Here is a 22014-nt window from a genome sequence, read left to right on the forward strand (position 1 = left end):
ATATCAATTGTAGTAATTAATTAAACCTAAGTATTGCATACATTCAATTGAACTTTGTAAACAGGTGTCAACCCTCTTCAAAATATTTTCAAACTACAATCTCTTTTGTGTTACACCTATATCGTGATAAATATTTAAATTTTCTCATTCTCTTAATTTAAGTTAAACTTGAATTTTTAAATATTATTAGGAAGTAAAACAGTTTCAAAACCATTTCGATCGATTACACATATTGTACTCTTAACTTCTGAAATATTTTGAACTAAATTTTGATCAGGTGGCAATCCTCTCTATAATTCTGAATTTCCCAACTGACGATTTCTTACCATCCTGTAATGTATGTATGCATGTACACTTTAATTAAATTCGACTTTTCATGCAGGTGGCAACCCTGTTCAAAATATTTTAAAACCAAAACCTCGGATTAGTTTTTTCACCTACCACTTATATTGCGTGAGACTTTTACGACACAAATACTTTACATGTGATACATATTTAAGTAATATAATTCGCTTAATTCAAGTTGAAACTAGGTTTTAAAACAGGTGGTTATATATTTTAAGCGATGAATAAAAAAATAGAAATTTAATTATTAATTATAATTTTATAGATATCGCTCAAAAATTGCTAAATCGTAACAGATATTTGAGAGCTTTTAATTTTTTCCATTAAAAGTTTAAAAATAATTATTATTTTCGATTCTTGCTCGAAATTTCCTTCGTCATTCATTCATTCGTGCATTATTGTATGCTTGTTGGGCTGCTTCTGTATACATATGTATGTATGTATGTATGTATGTACATTAGGGTGGTCCTAAAATTCATGTAAAAAGTAAAATCGGCATTTTTATGCTCTCACCCCCTAGGAATGTTCTATACCGAAAAATACCCCTAATTTTTATTTTGAAATCAAAAAATATTTAGAGGTCGCTAAAACCAACCAATTGTTTATTTAACCATTTTTCACAGTAACTACATTTTATAGGCCGCCGAAAATTCCAGAAATACAATGGCGGGACCAATAAAAAGTGCAAGTCTCCTGAAGAAAACCAGAGTTTTCCGATCGAAAAATATTGATTTTCAAGAACTCTATACTATTTCTACGAAAAGTTGTTTTTCCCATATAAAATACATTGAAAATTTTGAGCGCTTTGAGCGACCTCTAAATATTTTTTGACTTCGAAACAAAAAAATAGAGGTTTATTTTTTCGATACAAAAAATCCTAAGGAGTGAGCGCATTACAATTCCGAAATTAGGTTTTTTTGGACGACCCTAATTTACATGCTTAAGTATGTGATATATATGTATGTATGTCCTGATAATAATCAACTTACATACAATTGAACAAAAACTACATATCACTAACAGCATATGTATACATAAACATATTTCACTCCTCATACTGCTTCCTATTCCTTTTGGCCTTAGCGCTCTGTTGCAACCCCGCCGCTGTTGGTCCTTCCTCACCACCTCTTTCCTACTTTCTTTTATGTAAGGCTTTCGAAAGTACTTGATTGAAGTTGACACTTTGGTTGCGGTTTAATTGTTTGCTGTTGTTGTAGAGATTGTTTTCTAAACTAATAAATACTGTTCAAGCGTTGACTGCACTTTGGATAAACTTTTTAAAGCTGCAACAACATTGAAAATGAAATCGATAATCTTCTCGACATTTCCTCTCTCTCTCTCTTTCTCTCTCTCGCTCTTTCGTTCACCATTGATTATGTTATTCTAGCCGTTGGCGCTTTTGTTTCAACTGACAAAGTAAGAATAATGTGGCTGCTGCGTTCGAACTTTCCTTCTAATGTTATAAATTGCCACCATAAGTTGAAGAGATTAAACAAAGAAATTAATTTATAGTTGGCGAGTAAATATACAAACATACATATATGTATGTATGTGTTTATGCGCGGACGTATGCAATTATGTGCATAATGTATGTACATACGTATGTATTGAAGTGCTGAAAAACGTACATACTTATGTATATACTCACATGGATGAACATTGAATTGAGTGTAAGCTTATTAGGATAAATAAAAAATTGGGCATTATTATTGCGAGTCTCCTGAAGAGCAATAGAGTTTTCCGACCGAAAATATTAATTTTAAAGAATTCCATACCATCTGTACGAAAATTTGTTTTTTCCCCATATAGCAAAATACATGGAAAGCTTTGAGCGCTTTGAGCGACCCCTAAATATTTTTTTGATTTCAAAATAAAAAAATAGAGGTATATTTTTTACGGTATAGAGCATTCCTAGGGGGTGAGAGCATTAAAGTTCCAACTTTACTTTTTCACATGCATTTTTGGACCATCCTAATGCATACACATAATGTACGAACGTTTTTTAAGCTTTTACCAGCATATTATTGCAATTTTCATAAGTAATTGATGTTTTCGCATTAGAAATATATTTTTAAGCTCTAGAAGCAAGACTTCATATTTCATATTTAAAATTTTAAAGTTTTTATGATAACAATGCCGTTAGTGATATCAGCAAGCCCCTGTTCTTTGTCTCTAAAACTAATAAGACTTCCGAATTTTATTATAAACCTATCTGTTCAAAAAATCATCACATTTCTCTTCTTACAAATAGCCTAAACTATCTTAGGTCAGATAACTCACATCAAATTCTACAAAATAGTGTGCGAGTCTGACATATTCTAATGAATTTTAAACAAAAAGTTTTGAATATTTTAAAAATTCCTTTTCAAATGATGGGCTTCCTGCAACTACTTACATGCGTATGTAAATAGTTAACTGCTTGCCTGCATACTTACAAATGCAAGTTTAAGTTAAGGAGACGCATAAAAGCCTCGAAGAACGAGTAGCAAACATGTAAGGAAGACATTAATTTATACCACTATGAAGACAAAAAAAAACAATTCTGGTAACAATGAAAAATTGCAAAGATAACAACGACGGGGCACTTAAGCTAACAAATGGTAGAACTACTTCATTCGAATTTCTTTAGACAAAAGGCATTAAAACAAATTGAAAGCTGCAAGAAATACTGCTCGCACTATTTTCTATAGACATACATATAGCACATACAAACATATGAAGAAGGAAATGTAAAGTGCATAAAAGTCTGGGATATATTTCTGAGAAATTTTTAAATTTAAAGGAAAAAATTCACGTGGGGCATTCCAGCCCAAAGTATAGTACCAATTGATAGAGGCCTCGCTTATTCTTTACAACTTTTTTTTGTCCAGCCGTTTTCGAGATATTGAATTTGAAAAAAAGCGTTGCTTTTTTAATGCCCACAACTTTGTTCAAATGGGCCGATTGGACCATCTTTTATTTGAAATTTTCCATTTGTAAAACATTTTTGGAATGTAAAATCGGAAAAATTTTCAAAACCGTTATATGATCATGATCTTAAATTAATTGATGCGTGATTTTTTTTTTTTTTAATTTTCTTTAAGTCTTAAACGATAAAGTGAAAAATAATACTTCGAATCGATTGAGAATCGGTGTAGAAGCCCATTTCAGTGTATTTATTTCTAGAGAAGAAAGTGTTCAAATTCGATTTCTTGAAATTTCGGCAATATTTTAAAAGTATAACTTTGTAAAAAAGTATAAAAATTGGAAAAACTTTAACAATTACACGCTAAAATTTAAAATTTTTTATTCGGAACTTTTAGAAAAATTCTAGGTATGCAATTTCATAGCCCATTAAATTTAATTAGATAAAAGTGAAAATTTCAAGACGACAGGAGATCGCGTTGATTTTTATTATAATATTTTTTTTTCCTGACGGTGCTAGGAACTTTCTTCCATATAAAATGCATTATCCTAAGATAAAAAGTTAGTGAATTGAAGCTCTACTATTTACTACTAGTCTTCTTATATTTTTTAATAGATAATCTTCAATATGGACCACACTAAAAGCTCCTTTTCATACAAAAGTTCGTACGTGCCCCACCAGTGACAAACGTTGCCCCACCCGTGACAGAGGAGTTCCGTATTTTTTTATAGTAAAGCAATAATTTCTGTAAAAGTTTTTGCTTTGTTAGTGTGTGTGGTTCTTTCTTTTATTTCAAGACAACAAGTTCATAGAGAAAAGTGAAATAAATTCACTGAGTTTACGTAAAATATATCTGCTCCAAAAAGCAGGCTCTCTTTTTTGTCCCAGACAGAAGAAATAAGGTGTGTGACTGAGTAAACGTGTGAGTGTATATTTTAACGAAATTTGGCACACAAATAGGTTATAACTTGGATTAACATATATGAAATTTTTTGAAGATAGTTACCACCATTTTGAAAGTTAAAATTAATTAATTAATATGTTAAAAAATAAATATTACAACAGTGTAGATGAAAAACGAAAAGGGGCTCCAAAACGATATATTCCGAAAATATTTTTAAGAAGGTTGCCACCTCTTTGAAAAGTAAATGTCAATTAATACATAAGTTAAATAAAGTATTACAACGTTGTGGGTGTGAAACGAAAGGGGTTCAAAGATTAATTTAGAAAATATTCTTTAACCCTGGAAGTACCTTCATATTTTTGTATACGTAAACAACACACGTAGTCAGCTCGTTGATTCGACGAAGAAAGTACTTCTATGGATGTCAATCAAAAAAGCTATAAGAACGCTTTGTTTAGAAAATATTTTTAAAGAGTGTTGCCACCTGTTTAAAAGACTAATTAAATTAAATTGTTAAGTCAAATAAAGAGTTAAAAAATCATCTCAAGTCAAACAAAAGATTTAAGTTAAGAATGGAATACACACATTTAAAAAAAATGGCCATCTTTACAAGAGAATATTCTATAGATCTAAATAAAACATACACAATAAACATGTTGTCTAAATTAAAAAAAAAACTTTTGTCTTTGCAGCGCGGTAGTCGTTATCACGCTCATCGTCACAACCAACGTTCGCAGTCCTTAAATCGCGGTCAAGCGCTTTCTCAAGCAGATGTAAGCGGAATGTGGTGACATCGGGGTGCCTCTGGTAAAGGTAATTATATGAAAGAAAATAAAAATGCTGTAAGTAATAACACAGAAATATTCATTAAATCATTTAATGAGCGGACATGAAAGAAAATTTTACAAAATACCTTATCGGAGCTAAATTTTTTTACACCATTTTTTAAGGAGGCCTTTTATTAGTGGCCCATTTTTTAGCCTATACTCGTTCAATACCAGTTGAGAAGAAAAATATTAAAAAAAGACGGATGTTCGGTTATCAAAATTTAATTTATCCATTGGCCATGGGTTGTATTTTAAAATATATATTTAAAACCAAATTTCCCCATAACGTTAATTTCTGGAGAATCGTATGGCTGAATAAATAAGCTACGCCTCTATGAGAACAATCCTTTTCTCTTTTCAAAAAAAAAAAAAAATAAATGGACTTACTTAGCTCCAGATTAATTCTGCTTTTCCAGCGGCCAACACAAAAAGTGCACTTTTATGAATCGGATAAATATTTCTGTTATAACTGCGAGCATGCAAATATTTACTGAAATTTCATATTTCAGCTGCAGGAGGTCAGGGTGGTTGTGCGAGCTGCGCCATGGGTAACAAGTTGAGCTGCTCCTGTGCGCCATTGATGCGCAAAGCGTATCGCTACGAGGACTCTCCATGGCAGACGTCACGTCGGCGTGACGGGCATTTATTAAGGTAAGCTATCCAAAATAAATTGGCAAATGTGTAAACAAATGTGGAAAGAATAGAAACGGTTTCTAAACTTTATATTTCGTTTATACTTTTAACACTTTTGAAAATAAGATTAAAAAAAAATAAATTGTGAAACCAAAATTAATTTCCGTTTTATTTTTCTTTTGTCTCTTTTTCTTTACGCCGATTTATTTTTCCTGTGGTCTCCTCTTCTCTTTACCAACGTCCAACGTTCCATAACCAACCAACTAATCAACACCACCAATCGACCAAACAACAAACAAACCTATACAACAATATGAATATTAAAAATATAAAAATGTTTCAACTATAATAAACTTATTCCTCGACTTCAACATTCACACGAAAAAAAAACAAATCAAAAATTTAAATCCACTAAAAACTGTCACCAAAATTTTCGTCATGACAAAACTTGCTAAAAAATAAAAATGAATTCAATTAACGAATTATTCAACCACCAAAAAACCAATGCCAATCAATCGATTACAAAACCAACAAATGTACAATAACAACTAAAACATCCTGTTTTTCCTTTCGAACTTTTCGTACTTCGTTTTCACATTTTATGTACAAATATTTGTGAATATTGCAAATTGCAATCATTAACCGTTATTATATTCTATTTACACAAAAAAAAAAATCTTGCTAAATAACTCCATAATCACATACGCACACATATTTACAATGAATGTGGCTAATCTGCGCCAGTTCATTCAGGTTGTGGGCTGAAGTATTTCATGTTTCGGCAAGTGGCGCCGGTACCGTTAAGTGGCAGCAAGTATCTGAAGATTTGGTTCCTGTTAACATAACCTGCATCCAGGATTCTCCCGAATGCGTATTTCATATAACGGCCTACAATAGTCAGGTCGATAAAATATTGGACGTACGACTCGTTCAGCCAGGTGAGTGAGAGAGTTTTTTTTTAAATATTTTTTTTTTTAGTATTTTAGAATATTGTTGTTCCAATGCCATCATACAAATCAATTCGATAAAACTATTTTTATTTCAATACCAAGTAAGTAATGGAACATGATTTGATTGAAAACTTAAACATCAAAAACATTAATGTATTTACTTGAATCGTATCGGCCGTACTTAAGCATCAGGCTTAGGACAAATATGATAAAAATCTTAGCAAAAAGTAAAATCTCGTCCTAGGTTATATATAGACATGTGTATGCTCTTGACAAAAATAATTGCATACATGGTTAGGTTAGCTTAGGTTGAAGTGGCTACCAGTAATCCCACTAGCACACCTAGGCCCTTAAAAATTTGGACCCGTTCTGATACAACGCGGGACGTTAGAATCTTTCTACCGTTGTGTGGAATCTGCGAAACTCAAGAATTGCTACACATATTCTGATTTCGGTTATGTTGGTTAAACCGTCGAAGAATTCTGAGCCCAAGGACCTTTTGAAGAAGTCACTGTGGGGGATCCCTAGCCCCTCCGCGTGCCTTCCAATGGCAGCATGGCGTGTTAGCAGGCCCACGGTTGTTACTAAGTCCCATCTGCTCAGCAGGGCTAGACCTTTCGACCGCTTCTTCTTCCATTTTGGCCACATAAGATTTATGTTGCTGCAAGTTGTGAGACTATCCCGCCTGTCCTTCGCTTGTTTGAGAGATAAATCCCTTAGAATGAGCTTGCAGATAGTAGGCGTGGAACTGATGTGCCCTCTCTTGCAAGTTTGTCCGCCTTTTCATTGCCTGGTAAGTTTTGGTGCCCCGGCACACATACCAGGTGAAGAGCGTACTGCTCAACCATCTCGCTCAGAGCTTCGCGGCAGCCCGCTACTGTTCTTGAACTGTATGTGACCGAGTCAAGCGCTTTAATTGCCGTCTCACTGTCAGAGACGATAGAGATATTGTTACGTATTGCTTCTCCTGCACCTAAGTGTTCTATCGTCTCCTGTATCGGAGCGACCTCAGTCTGAAAGACGCTGCAATAGTCGGGTAGGCGAAACAATTTTTCCAGCCACAGTCGGGCTGATTAGCCACCCCCCTTCCTTGCCCTCTAGTTTAGAACCATCGGTTTAGACGTGGAGTCATTCCTTAACATCAGTAGCCCCTCGTGACCAAAAATCTATATGGAAAAGAAGCCCTATACCTCTTTGTGAAGTTTAGACTTAGTACAGCGTAATCCGTGCCCGGTATATCTATGCGCTTTAAGATTGCAGTGTGGCCATCATGAGTGTCTATCCAGCCGGATAGTTTCCGCAGCCTCAGGGCGGTGCACCCTGCTAACTGTTTTCCAGCAATGCTGATTGGCAGAATAGTGAGTAAGACGCACATTGCCTCCGTTGGAGGTGTGCGTAGAGCCCCGCAGATGCAGAGCATCGCAGTTCTCTGCACTTTTTGAAGTGCTTCAATTGTAGATTTCTTGCCGAGACTTGGACACCATAAGAATATCCCGTAGAGTAATAACCGCCGTGTTGAGCCAATGTATTATGTTTGGGGACAGCCCCCAACAACGTATAATTATCTCCTTACAGCTGTAGAGGGCTAACGTTGCTTTTTAACGCGTTCTTGTAAATTTTGTGCCCAGTTAAGCTATTTTTCCAGCACTACGCCTAGATATTTATTTAGATTTGTCCGAGGTAGCACCCAGGCCTTTATCTATGGTCCATCTTTCCATTAGTCTTAATTTGTCCTTCTACACTTATCCTACACTTGTCCTTCTAGCCTTATCTTCGCTGTCCATCCATGCGAGCCGAGCTGAAGTACTTTTTACTAGCTGGGGCATGCTGAGAGACTTGCAGAGTGTGTTTTTTTTGTAAAAAGAGGGCTCTGCTAGTTCCTTAAACAGGTTTGTCAATTTCTTAGCAAAGTGTGGTTCCGAGACAAAAGGGACCCACTGTCTGACTCCAAATACAAAAAAAAAAGTACTCGCATAGTTGCCATTGCCTATCAAAGGCTTCGCTGTTAGTAAAAATTGTATCTAAAATTTTTGGGTGTTCCTCAGACCTGGGCTCAAGCTTTAGATTCTACTGAGTAGAAGTATGCACCTCTAACCACTCGAATATTTTCTTTGTGTTCTTCGCATTATTTTCGCAGAATTAATATTCGGTATTCATACATGGTGTAACCTTGCAAATGATCGAGTAGAGTTCTTACGTAGGTCTGGACAAGTAATTTAGAAACTTTTAGTTTTAAGACTTTCCAAAATCTGGAGTTCCCAACTTCTGTGTAAAAAAGTTTTTTCATTTGACAAAATTTTTTTAAACTCGTTTTCTAAATTTATTTTAGTTCACATAGTGTCTGTGGAAATAATACTGGTATCCATTTATCAGGCAAAAAAGATTTATTGACGAAATTTGCATATCCCTTAATATATATGCAGAGCATCACAGTTCTCGGGCGTTTTCGAACCGAATTCTGAGATTGGGTATTATTCAATCAAATTCTGAAATAGGCCGTTTTTGAAAAGTTTCCTGAGATAAGGCGTTTTCGAACTGGCTGCCGAGATAGGTCGATCTTCCACTCAGACGTCGATATGTAGTTGATTATCCACTTTAATTCCGAATTTTAATTTACGAACTTTTTAGATTTGTAGGTATAACTTAACATTATATGTACCAGTGCTTGTTAAGTTGAAATATTTATTTATACATATATGTATCTAATTTTGTTTTAGGAACTCGCATTGGCCAAGCATCAGAATGCTTTGTGTACTGGAAGGATCCGATGACCAATGATACGTGGGGTCTTAATTTCACTTCACCAATCGATGCAAAACAATTCCGAGAATGTTGTGTAAGTATTCTCATGCGGATTAGCAAGGCCGACAACTACAAACAAAGCGAACTGTGTGTCAAATGCATTCAGGATTATCTGAGCCACTCGCATAGGCATATGCTTTTACGAATGTGTGTTTGTGTATATAGAGCCTGCACTTGTTCAATTATTGGTGCATATATGTATGTATGCGCATGTTTATGCCGACTGGTGGCAGCAGAATTCCAAAATGCAGTCGATGTTTGCTTTGATTTTACGTATGTCCGACAAGGTTCAGTGCAGAATTAACAAAATGGAATTAAAAAAAAACCATTGAGTTAAAAATTAGTGTTAAAAAATAAATCAATGAAAACAAAGAATTTGCAAAACCTTTAGTTGATTTAAAAAAAAGAGAGCAAGTGAATTGGAAGTTTATAAAATATTGTTCGGTATAAATGTATTGGGAAATTGAAGAGCTAAATTGAAAGTGTCCCTTTCAAAAGTGGCAAGCTTTAACAATTTTTCAATACTAAATACTAATCAAAAATAAACTAATTTAATTAATAACAATAAGCGGTAGTTACTTGCAATCTTGAGTTGTTCATTGAATCATTGTCATTTCTTTGAAGTATATGAAATATTTTAGATACATGCGTATTGATATGTTTATTTGCTTTATAATTAACTGAAATCATGATTGGTACAGTAGTTATTGCCTTATCCCTACAAGCTTTCATTTTCACAATTCGTAAAGTTCATTGTTTCAAGAATTTCGAATTATTCATGCCAACTCATTCACACGGTTCAATGTAATACTGTGGAACTCAACTTTGAGACGCCGAAATGGCAAATAGACCATCTTATTAAAAATGTGTAAAAAATCTCAAATCCCATTCATTAACACATCGCTGATCTAAGAACCAGTGATGGAAAAGTAGGTACTAGGAATGTCAATCCCGGGGTCCCGGGATCCCGCGCTATTTTAAGGTCCCGAAAATTTTCCGGATTTGTAATTTTACTGATGAAAATAATAGAAACTCCTTTTCTTGACCAGTATTGGCTATATTAATTTTTTTTTTTGTATTCAATAATTAATATTTTTTTATAAATGTCTAGCTAATTATACATATAAAACCGTGCGATAGTAAATTGTAAATATAGTAAAATTGCGTTTTTAGTTTTTCACTCTGACGTCAGGAATTAAAAAATGGTTTAAAAAAATTCAGTGAAATGCGCTTAGAGAAGAAGTATGGGTATCAAATTAAAGAGGAAATTCTGTAGAATTTAATCAGATAAAATTTTTTGGTGCATAATGACTGGTAAGTATTTAAAATGTTCTTTTAAAATTGTATCCTTGAAATTTGTTTTTGAAATAATTATATGTTAAGGACTTATATAAATAATACCCTCGAATTTCATCCTTCTAACTTTATCAGCATTCCAAAAAATTTTAATTTTTTTAAATTCTAAAGAAATTTCCTCTTTCATTTGGTACCTATATTTTTATTCTACATTGCATTGAATTTTTTAAATAAGTTTCGAAGTTTGAAATTTCAAAGTACTTTAAAATAAATCCTGACGTCAGAGAGAACAAATTAAAACGCCACTTTAAATAAAAAAGGAGTTTTCAAACCCATTTAATTATTATTTATTTTATGGTAGGAGAGATAGAAGCAATTTTTTCGATTTAAGTTGTTGAAAAGTAATGAATATCTAAATCCCGGGACTAGTCACTTTATATTTAAAGGTTGGAATAAAGACGAAGCTATGTCTAAACTTAAGCATTTCTATTATCGGTTTTTGACGTATGTATGTTTCCTGGTTGTAAACCAATTTAAAACCGATAATAAAATGCTTTACTTTAGACACAATCATAAATTTTAATGCAACCTTTAAATATAAAGTGAGCTTTAAAGTTACAGGCTACTTGCGAAAACAGCCCTTAGACAACCAAAGAAAAAAAACATTATTTTCCCCTAAGATGGTCTTATTGGATTTCAAGATGATCTTCAGCATGATTTATGTATACACTTTAGCCTTCGCCCAAACGAATAGGTGTACAATTGTTTCCGTAGTGAAATCGCTACCTGAAAAAATATAAAATTAAATATTATTTCGCCGGAACTTACGCTTCTTTATCGCCTTGTTGCAATTTTCTTTAGTCTATCCCTGAAATCATGCTATGTGACCTGTTAAGATTAGGCTAAGTGTAACGTATCCCCAAAAATAGGACTCATCGTCTTTCCAGTACGTTTTGTGGCGCTGTGAAAAGGTATTCGTGGATCTTATTTTCATCACAAGATGGAGATCTGGCGCCCTTTTCTGCAATTTTTCTAAATGTTTTTTTTTTTTTTTTTTTTTAAATCTGAGGCTTTGAGCACAGGTTTTTGAAACTGCCGATCAATTTTGTTTGCACCGATATCTCAAACATTAATGCACTGATTTATTTACTAAAAATGGTTTTTAGAACTTCATCTCCAATTTGTGGTGTGCGTGTTGATATAAACTATAACACAATGTTACGGCGCCTCCGAACGGCAAACGGAAATACACTCGGGGCTTGCCATTGCCTCCCGAGGGGCAAGAGCAAGAGATGGCCTATTTGCCAGTTATCATCATACTTGACTGATATGTGAATATATCAAATCTATTTCAGCTGCTTCCACAGTATTTCAGAAACTTATTTTAATATTTATAATAAAATCTTAAATTTTTGGCAGACTTAATTGATGAATTCGTATTAAAAGCCATTCATAACATGTATCTTATTTAATTATGTAGAGCTTCCTCTTAATCGATTAATCACAAAACCTTTTTTTTTTGAAATTTTCAGGTGTCTTACATTGTAAAGAAATACGTTAGTATACCTCCATGTATCTTGTCTTTCCCTAATTACCTATGGTTTTAAATTTATGTTTCCGAGTTATTGTGGATTTTTCAATCATTACTAATTGTTTCACCCGGCTAAGTGTTCCTTCACTAACCAATCAACCAAAACAAAAACAGGAACTGTGTCATTGCGGTTTAGTATCAATGAATCTGACTCATTCTTTGTGCTTAATTTTCTTGTACCACATTTTCATGTATCCTTTGTTGATTACCTAGATCTGGCATGTTTATTCTTATGTCTATTGATTTCACACACGTTTAGTTAATCACAAATAGCACTTTTCATCTAATCTTCTCAGCAGGTGGCCAAGTAGGGATTACATGCGTCGCTTGGCGTGCAATAGCTCGCATACGCCAAATTCAATACCAAGTTTAGGATAGCCCGAAAATTTCAAAAAAGGGCAAAAAGAAAACTTATTTTAAACTTGTGAGTTATTTTATAACTGAACTTAATCAATATAGGATTATAGTATAATTGAAATATGCAATAAAGCGTGGTATTGCATTTGGCGGATACGAGGTATTGCGCACCAAGAGACGATATATGTACATACATACATATGAGCAAATCTCAGAGTTATTTTTTTAGTTGCACTTCCTTCTCTTGCCCGAAAAAAACCGCTAAACCATTCTCCTTGCATATATTTCATTCAATGGCGGTCCAGAACAGAAACAAGTACGTTAAAAATAAATCAAGTATTTAGAAAATTTTGCCTTAAAACGTTTATTTAGCCGAAAAAGTACCGAAATTACCAATTTTTTCATTTCAACTCGAAAAAATCATAATTTTTTTTTTTTTAATAACTTTGGGAAGTTTTCAAATAGAATATGCATATTAGAGACAATGGACGTTGGCATCAAATACAACATATCTGGGAACTTTGAAGAGTGTGCCACCAAATTTAAAGAAATGGCAGCGTTTAGAATATCTGCCCCAGCTATTTTGTAATTTTTGAAAATTAACGATTTTTTCAATTTTAATAATTTAAGAGACCACCATTTTCGTCAAAAAAAAAACGTTTTTGTCGAAAAATTTACCAACTTGTGAGATTTGCTTATATACGTAACACTGGAGTTGTAAATTTTAACTAGGAGATTTATCAGCTGTTGTGTCCCTAATTCAATGTCACTAGATTGATTTTGTTATGATTGATCAAGTAGTGTTCTAGGAGTTTTCAAGATAACAAATAGTTAAAGGTTTTTAGGAACTAACAAAGAAGTAAATTAAAAAAACATCTTTTGAGAAAATTCGTAAATGCCGAAAGTAAACTTTTTCTCTAAGATTGTTCTTTCTTTTAATACATATTCTTTCTTTTATGTGTGTACTTTGTACTCAATCTTAAAATAATTAACAGGATATATCTACATATGTATTTTGTAGAGGTGCCTTTGCATATTGATGTTTTGTACAAAGGTATTCAACTTCCTCTTGGCAGCCGCTCTCTTCTGATTCACATTACACTTTTTTCAATCACCACCCTCGCTCAAAATCTGTTTTTCGTTCCCTTTCCTAGAATTTTCTTAATAAAAGTTACTTCTTAAATACATGTAACATACATATCGTCGGTGATACTGCAAAACGTTCTATGTCACTTATTACCTCTGGTGCTTAATTGATTTGTTATCTGTATCTGATCTCTTCTGGCAATCGTTCGTCTTCATCAGCCAAAGGTAGACAGTTTTGTCATTCGTTTATTTGGGTGCAACGATTTGCAGATGTATTCCGGTGCCAGTAAGAGACCATCTGAGTGTCAAGAGTACTAATAGACATAGACCGTTTTGCAGTATCACCGACGATATTTTCCTTAACTCGATTTGTTTAATAGCGTAGTCCCTTTCACTCAATGTTTTGTAAAAACACTCACTTCATCATCGTCACAGTTGCCAATTAGTAAAGTATTATTCCGTCATCTGTACGCGTTGTAAATTAAAATTAGATATTATGAAAATCACTTTTTTATTATCTTTATGTTTAAGTCGATCGACAATATCATGTGTTTGTAAATGTATGTAAATAAAAGAATTTTGTTTAAAAAAAAACATAATATTTTTTCAAAATCGAATAAACACTAAATTATTTATATTTATATTGTATTCTTTCATTCTTTTTCTCTTCTCCTTTCATCATTTTCGAAAAATTGTTAACCCTCATTTATGATCATCTTGGCATTTTGGCTAAAAATCACTCAACATACTTTACCCAAATTCGTTTCACACATCTTCTCACTGACTCTTCCACTCACTCTATGTAATTTTCTATATATAAACTTATATCCATTTATGCTAATTAACCATTGAATTTTTAAAAAAATTATATAAATTCGAATTCTTCTACTAAAATATATTTTTCACTTATTATAACTATAACTGGAACACAACTAAATAATCGATTGCATTTTACGGTAACGCGTCGGAATTTTTATCACTCAATTATTTCAAACTATTTGTACTTGAATTTGTTTAACGAAATCGCATACGTCGTCACTGCAAAATGAAATGAAAAAGAAAAATGCAAAACGATTTAAAACAATCGCACGCATCCTGTACTATAACACCCTCTCCTATCCTATACATCCCATGCCCGATGACGATTCCTGAGATTCGGCTGTTGCTGCAAGCCAGTCGCTCGATTCCCTCAACGTGTGCTCTCTCACACATAATTACGAGTCCCGCAATAAATCCCTTCCGCTTTTTTGAATAAAAACAAAAACTCCACTGGCGGTTTTGTTAAATATAAAAAAAAATAAAACTAAACAACTAACTAATAAACAAAATAAACAGTTAACAATATAAATATAAACAATTAAAAATATTTCTTCAAAAAGCTAAATTTTCAATAGAAAATCAATAATTCAGTAACACCAAACAATGAAGTCAACACCAACACATCAAAACAGAAACCAAAAATATTCGATTGCATAATTATATTTGTATATGTATGCATGCAAAAAAAAAAAGAAATTCTAAACTCAAAACAATACTGCAGTGTGTGAATAATCGTAATCGATTATTGATTTGGCCAGAAATTTGCTATCAAAGCGAGTGAGCTTGAGCAGCTTGAATTAGTTAAACGGAACATGGCATAAAATATATTTGAGCACACAATTAGAAATGGTCTCAAACTGAAAGGCGTAGATTAAACTAGGTAACAGTTACTATGTACAACAAGCATAATACAAACATACATACATAATTAATATGTTAGATTAGAAAGAAAGAAAGAAAGAAAAACAAGACCCTCCTACAAATATGAAAGTGAAAATTGTATTGAGAATGTTCCGCACTCGTCAGGATCGAAAGCATAGTTAACACAAGATGAAATAAGTAAATACGAATATATTTTTGTAAGAGAATTTTAGAATAAAAGTTATGCATACATACATATATTTTTAGATTACACACATTGAGGTATGAAAGCAACAAATAATTATCGTAAGCTAAATGCATACAAAACGCCGTGAAACATACGGATACGAGAGAATTGGTACCTAACGCAAATGATCATATATATTTGAAGATAATGCTCCCAAAAAACAGGATGCTTAAATTGGAAAGGAATCCATTGAATATCAATGGGCACATACTAATATACTTAAGTAATGATTGTTAAATGGAATTTGTAATATTTATGCAATTAACCATCTTCGAATATGCCCATATAAACATATGTAAATATAGGACGAGAACTGGACATAATAAAGCACTTCTACTCGTTTGTAGCTTATAATGGTGGGCAACATGTCGTAGCCGGATAAAATGTATTCTACGCTATGATCTGATCGAGTTATCTATAATCTTACTAAAGCTGAATTCATACCAATTAAAGCTCTCTCAATTCATTCCTAGTTGGGTCAGAGGAAATCAATTTATTAGCCTCCGTTCCGTAGGTTAATTTCGATATATCCATAGTAAACTTTATACTTACTCGTTGACAGCCAATCATCGCCTGTTTTATTGACAACTTGATTTTATTTTGTAACTCTAATGAAAACGAGGACTGCTCTAAGCTAATTCTAATGAAAAAATGGATTCTTTTACGCAAGAAGAACATAAATATATGGTGTATATTAGGGTGCATCGCTCTTCATAAAAAAATCTGTTATTTTTTCATCGCAATTATAGAATCTATTATATTTTGAGACTTACGCCAAAATATTTCAGAAAAATACTCAGAATTATGTGAGCTGGACCGATTGGAAAAAGCAAAAAAAAATCTTTTCCAAAAAATCAAAATTGAAGTCGCTTTTTTGTACCGGTTATCAATTTAGAAAAGTACGAATTTTTAGTAACCGTTACCAATTTTTAAATATACAAAGAGCAAAAATGAATTTAACAAATATTTTTTTGGTTTATTCATAATAAATTATTAAAAATTGGTTATTCTAAAAAGTTTCAGTGCTCATACATTTAATTAAGGAATATACCAAAATGGAAATATAATAATCGTGAAAGGTTAACTTGATGAGTTGCATGGTCTCTGGAGAGTCGTCATTATCTGGTAACCTTGGAACCACCAAGCGATCACCAATCATCAAGAGAACAAACGTAAAAAAATTGATAAATTGAATTATTTTTATAGAATATGTGAACAGCACGAAGTATGTACATACAACTGAATTTCGTTTGATACCTCACTCAATTATGCGCAAGTGTCCGAACTTCGTATTTTGGCTGTTGTTTTCTGACTGACTAACCGGTAACCGGTACTAAAAATTCGGGTGTTGCGAAATAAGTAACCGGGCCAAAAAAGAAAGATTAAATTTTTAAAATAACCACAATAAAAAAGTGGGCGTCATCACTCCGCTTTTCTCAAAATTGGTAACCGTGCTAGTAGCATCGATGCGGTAGTTGTTAATAGTTTTAAATAAATTAAAAATATTTCCTGTCAAATTGAGAGATAGAACATTTTCTTATTTTGATAAAAATATTTTTCTGATGAGCTTTTTTATCCTACATGGACATTTTTCCAGGCACCCCTACACACGGAACCAGATGGACTGTATTATTAAGCCTGGAAGTTATGTTTGAAATTTGTATCAAGGGCATCAAAATAATGCGATTTTTTTAGGTACTTTCAAATCGGTCTAGCTCACCTAGATGTTAATATTTTTCCGAAATATTTTGGCGGAAGTCTTAAAATATAATAGATTTTGTAATTCCGGTCTGAAAACCGCAGTTTTCATCAATGCTTACCGTCGAAAAAGCAAAAAAAAAATTAGACATAGTAAGTGAAAAGTGGAAAAAGTGACGGTCAAAAAAGAAATGTCAAGGCATGAATTAAGTTAAAGAGGTCGAAGACTGCCACCTTTGCCATCTCTACCAGACTGGTGTGATCAAGTGTTTGAGTCGCTTCGATTTCAAAGAAAGTTGTAAATTGAGTTCTCCTAGTTGTCATGGATACAGCTTTTGTAGTGAGAACTCGCTGACATTTGCCATCGGTTGAGCATCGATACAGCAGCATAGTGTCCGGTTATCATGCGGATAAGAGCTGTATTTGCATATGTCTTTACTTTGGTTGCCTTATTTCTATTGTTAGAGCATTGCTTTCAACGGCGCCTGGATATCGACTACTTTGTGATGTTAGAACCAATCTGGAACTTACCTGTTATCACTGATGTTAATTCTAACTTTGCAGTTTAACAGTAAATTCGACTGTCAAGCGTTATAAAAGGTCAGCATTAAAATCACTGATGACAGTTAAGTGTTAGATGGATTTTTATATCAGAATCTAATTTTTGTGAAAAGTGCAGATAGAGCGTATTGAATACCCGTATAACCCCCCGATACATTTCATGGTACATATATCAGCTTTTATTTTGTGTTCTTGAGCGGGCTTGCTTTATCACGTTTTTGTTGATGTTGCGCCGAACTGAGATCGAGCCTGAGCTCTGGCAAATATTTATCCATACCGTTTACCTCTTGGCCGCCAGTTACAATTTTAATAGTTGTTGTTAGGCTTAATATGTATGAGGTTATAATAAGAAAATTCAACAAATAAATATATATATAAATTTATAACAAAAGACACTAGTAGGTACACCTGCAAGTGGTTGAGTTATGACCTTGGAACTCTTAAAACGCAGAGAATTAAGATCACCTTACCACAATCGTTTTGTAATTGACATTTCTTGGAAATAATGCACTTGGTTAAATCACCTTCGGCGGTTGATATATATATAATTTCTATTGGATACGAGGGCAATTTGAAAAGTCAATGTCTTTTTGAATAAAATATATATATTTCGGCAAAAAAACGTTTTATTTCTAAAACAGCCCCCTTCAAGCCCGTAACATACGTAAATTCGTTTCATTGATAACCTCCTCCTTCGATCCAAATATCTTATCGCCGAGCCATTTCTTTGGGCTTGAAAGCAGGAAATAGTCACTGGGGACTAAATCTAGTAAATATGGTGTGGAGTTCGTAGCCCAATTGATGGATTTTTTCTATGATCACTTCACACGGGTATTGTGTTGATGGAACAGCACTTTTTTTGTGGTCAAATGTCAAAATTTCTCAACAATACTCGCCAGTGACAATTTTCTTTGATACACTTCCTGATTGTTCCTTGGTCTCTGGTGTGTTGTAGTGCATCCATGTTTCGTCAACAGTTACGAAACGTTGCTAAAACTCGTTCGTATTGCGGCTGAACATCGCCAAAGACTCTTTCCATGGATTTTATCGATGATGTCTGGCCTTTCCTTAGTTTCGGTAATGGATTTTTTCTATTTTTATTAAAATTCATACCGTTGCCTGCTTTCAATGGCTGTCATATACAAACTGAATGCAATTGAGAGCAGTTTACGGGAGCAGTATGGCATTTAAAGTTACTGCGCGGGAAATTCACAAAAGTCACTGACTTCTGATATTTTCCTCGTATTTTGCCAGAGCCATATGAGCGGGCCATTGAATCAACAGCAACTTCCTACCATATTCATGCTTTCAGGCTTCTGCTGAGTTGGTTACATCATCTGTTGTAAGTATTTCTAAACTCCAACTTCCAATCATCATTAACAAAGCAAGTTAAAATCAGTCGCTAATGCAAACTTTGATTCCACGTAATTATTTCACCGTCTAACTCGAGGCAGATTGCAGTATGTAAAATTTTTTCCGGTTACATTTGCGACATTGCCGTTGTTCTCCTTTGTAAAAATGGCAATGATAAACTAACGTAACGCGAAAATATGAGTATATTTAAACTGGAAATCTAATATGCGTATAAAGGTCTATAATAAATATACTTTGTTGCTTCTTAAATGTTTCGCTTACTAAACTAGACAACTTACAGTATCGGGTTTCTCTATATAAATCTTACAAAAAAATTATAAAAACGAATTTTAACGATCTACGAAAATTGGGGTTTCAATCAAAAACAAACGTTTCTCTGCAACGAGATATTATTTGAAAAATTGAGTACTTTTAAACTACCAAATAGTTACATATGTAGGTAAAAACTTGGAGTATAATAAAGTATTAAATTTCCGAGAACTATGTAGGTGGGTTTATCACATTTCTTCTCTATAAATACTTGCTAACATACATCTGATCTAAGTATAAGGATATCAAAAGACAAATGCACATTTACGAATTTATTTTGAATTAGACATCAAATAGTTAGTGAAATAATGCTAGAGTATTCTGAGAAGAGTGCGCTAGACTAATTCAGATATGTCAACAATAGAAAACATGGGCAGGAGGATGATACAAAAAAAAAACTTTTTAATTTTTTTTCTGATACCGGGTTATAAAATATAGTTTCATTTTCAAAAAATTGAAAAACATGCAGCAATCAATATACTCACGAAACTGTAGGCCGAATATAGTAAAACTGCGTTTTTAGTTTTTCTCTATAACGCCGAGATTTTTTTTAAATGGACTTTGTAGTTTGCAAGATATGATTAACCCTTTCAGGGCTAAGCGAAACATAATTTCCAAAATGCTATGCCACTATTTATAAGATTTTAGTAGATATTCTTGTTTTCTAAGAATATGCCGCATATTTATTTATTCAATTCTTTTTATTTCAATTTGTTGAAAAATTTTAGATTTTTTTTTCATCAAAATTAGAAAAATATTTCAAAAAATAGTTATTTAATAATTAAGGTTTTGGAGAAACACAAATTTTATAAAAAAATATAATTAATAAACCCTTTTTTAAGAAAATAAAAAATGTTCGCAGTAAAAGTAATGTTTTGAAAAATATTGCATATTTTTAGAAATAAACATTCCAATAATAATAGTTGTTCAGTGTTAAAAGTAGGGTACTGAGTATTTGCGGAGAAAATAATGCAGGTAAAAGAAAAAAATGTTTGCCAAAATTGTAAAAAGTATACCCTTGTGCTGATTTCTTTGGGGAAAACAATGTTTGGGAAAATATTAAAAAAAAAAAAACAAAAAGTGACTTAAAAAACCCCAGAAAAAATATTTCACAAAAATTGTTGTTGAGATCAATGGAAATTTGTATGGTGTAAAAAATTGTAAAAATTGCTTTTATGGTCCTGAAATTAATTACAAAAATTATTTAAAAAATTTTGTGCAATGTAGAATAACAATATGGGTACCAAATGAAAGAGGAATTTCTGTATAATTAAAAAAAATTTAATTTTTTGGTTCACAAGTACGATTAGGTAGTGAAAATCCCCTTTTAAATAATTGATTTATTTTTAAGCTAATAAAGTTGGAAAGACGAAATCCCAGAAAGAGGTCTAGTGTAACATAACTTAAAATAAAATTAAAAAAATAATAATAATTATTGAAAATCTTAGGTACCAAAAAATTGAATCAGCATTAATTCTACAGAAGTTTCTCTTTAATTTGATATCAATGGTGTTTTTCTACATTGTAGTGATTTTTTTAATACTTTTTTATAGTAATCTTATTTTTCAATTCTAAAAGTTCTTTTAAAAAAATCCTTACGCCAGAGAGAAAAACTTTTACTATATATGGCCCACGGCTTCGCGCATATATTGATCTGTTTGTGTGTAAAATGTACTGTCGCACGGTGTCATTAATGATTAAATAAACATAGCAGTTGGTGAAGTAACTTCCGAGCAATCGATTTAGTGTTAGATCTCCGTTTGCTTCGTATTGTTCGATCGTACCGTATTTCTAGCACTTACCAGTGTTTTTTGCAACCTTAGTATATATTTTGTACTAATACTTAAACTAAATTATATACATAGATTTAGATCCCTCTATTAAACAAACTCGCACACTAACTGTCATGTGGTAAATGAAAAATCACACGCACACATAAAAAAAAATAACGTATTAATGCATATAAACACTGACAGTTTTATACTCAACAAAAACAAAAATATCAGGCGCTTCCATTCCTCAAAGAAATGACTATGAAATCAAAGAAGATAACAAAAGCTAAATTAAATTAAATTCAATGCAAAGAAAAAATATTTATAAAATACAAAATACCAACGAAAGCAATAAATGTTATATATATATAGTTTTTATCTTGAGTGAGCGGCTTGTAAACCTACCTTACTTTCTGAATTTTAACTTTGTTTATTCCATTTTCCGCATTTGTCGCTCTTCCACGCTCTTGTTGTACAAAAACTTTCTCTTGCACCATATTTTTTATACTCTTTCAATTGCAATGCAAAAGTGTCCCGATTGTGTTTTCGCCTTAACTCTCCCAATGATTTATTTTCTGCAAAAATTTTTAAATTGCATATATTTACTTTTAATATACATATATATTGTATTTGAAATAAGCACAAGGAATTTCGGCTAAACGATCAAATGCTGCGTA

At 32.7% G+C, this 22014-nt stretch overlaps 1 protein-coding gene across 7 annotated transcripts in view; it reads left to right on the plus strand.

Annotated features, from left to right (window-relative positions):
- The window catches only part of LOC118745953, a 79381-nt gene that overhangs the window by 39021 nt on the left and 18346 nt on the right, over positions 1-22014 (plus strand). For 5 of the 7 annotated variants that reach the window (XM_036479630.1, XM_036479629.1, XM_036479631.1 and 2 more), the window contains 2 exons: positions 4847-4967; positions 5491-5576. In XM_036479630.1, the coding sequence (XP_036335523.1) occupies positions 4847-4945 (99 nt within the window). In that variant the 3' untranslated portion in view covers positions 4946-4967; positions 5491-5576. Of the gene's footprint in view, positions 1-4846; positions 4968-5490; positions 5633-6358; positions 6553-9281; positions 9401-12194; positions 12219-22014 lie in introns of those variants that run through there. The other 2 variants (XM_036479626.1, XM_036479628.1) reach the window with 2 other exon arrangements.

Source organism: Rhagoletis pomonella, unplaced genomic scaffold (genome assembly GCF_013731165.1).
Source record: "Rhagoletis pomonella isolate Grant_MI unplaced genomic scaffold, Rhpom_1.0 Rhpom_scaffold_00010, whole genome shotgun sequence".
Lineage (NCBI taxonomy): Eukaryota > Metazoa > Arthropoda > Insecta > Diptera > Tephritidae > Rhagoletis > Rhagoletis pomonella.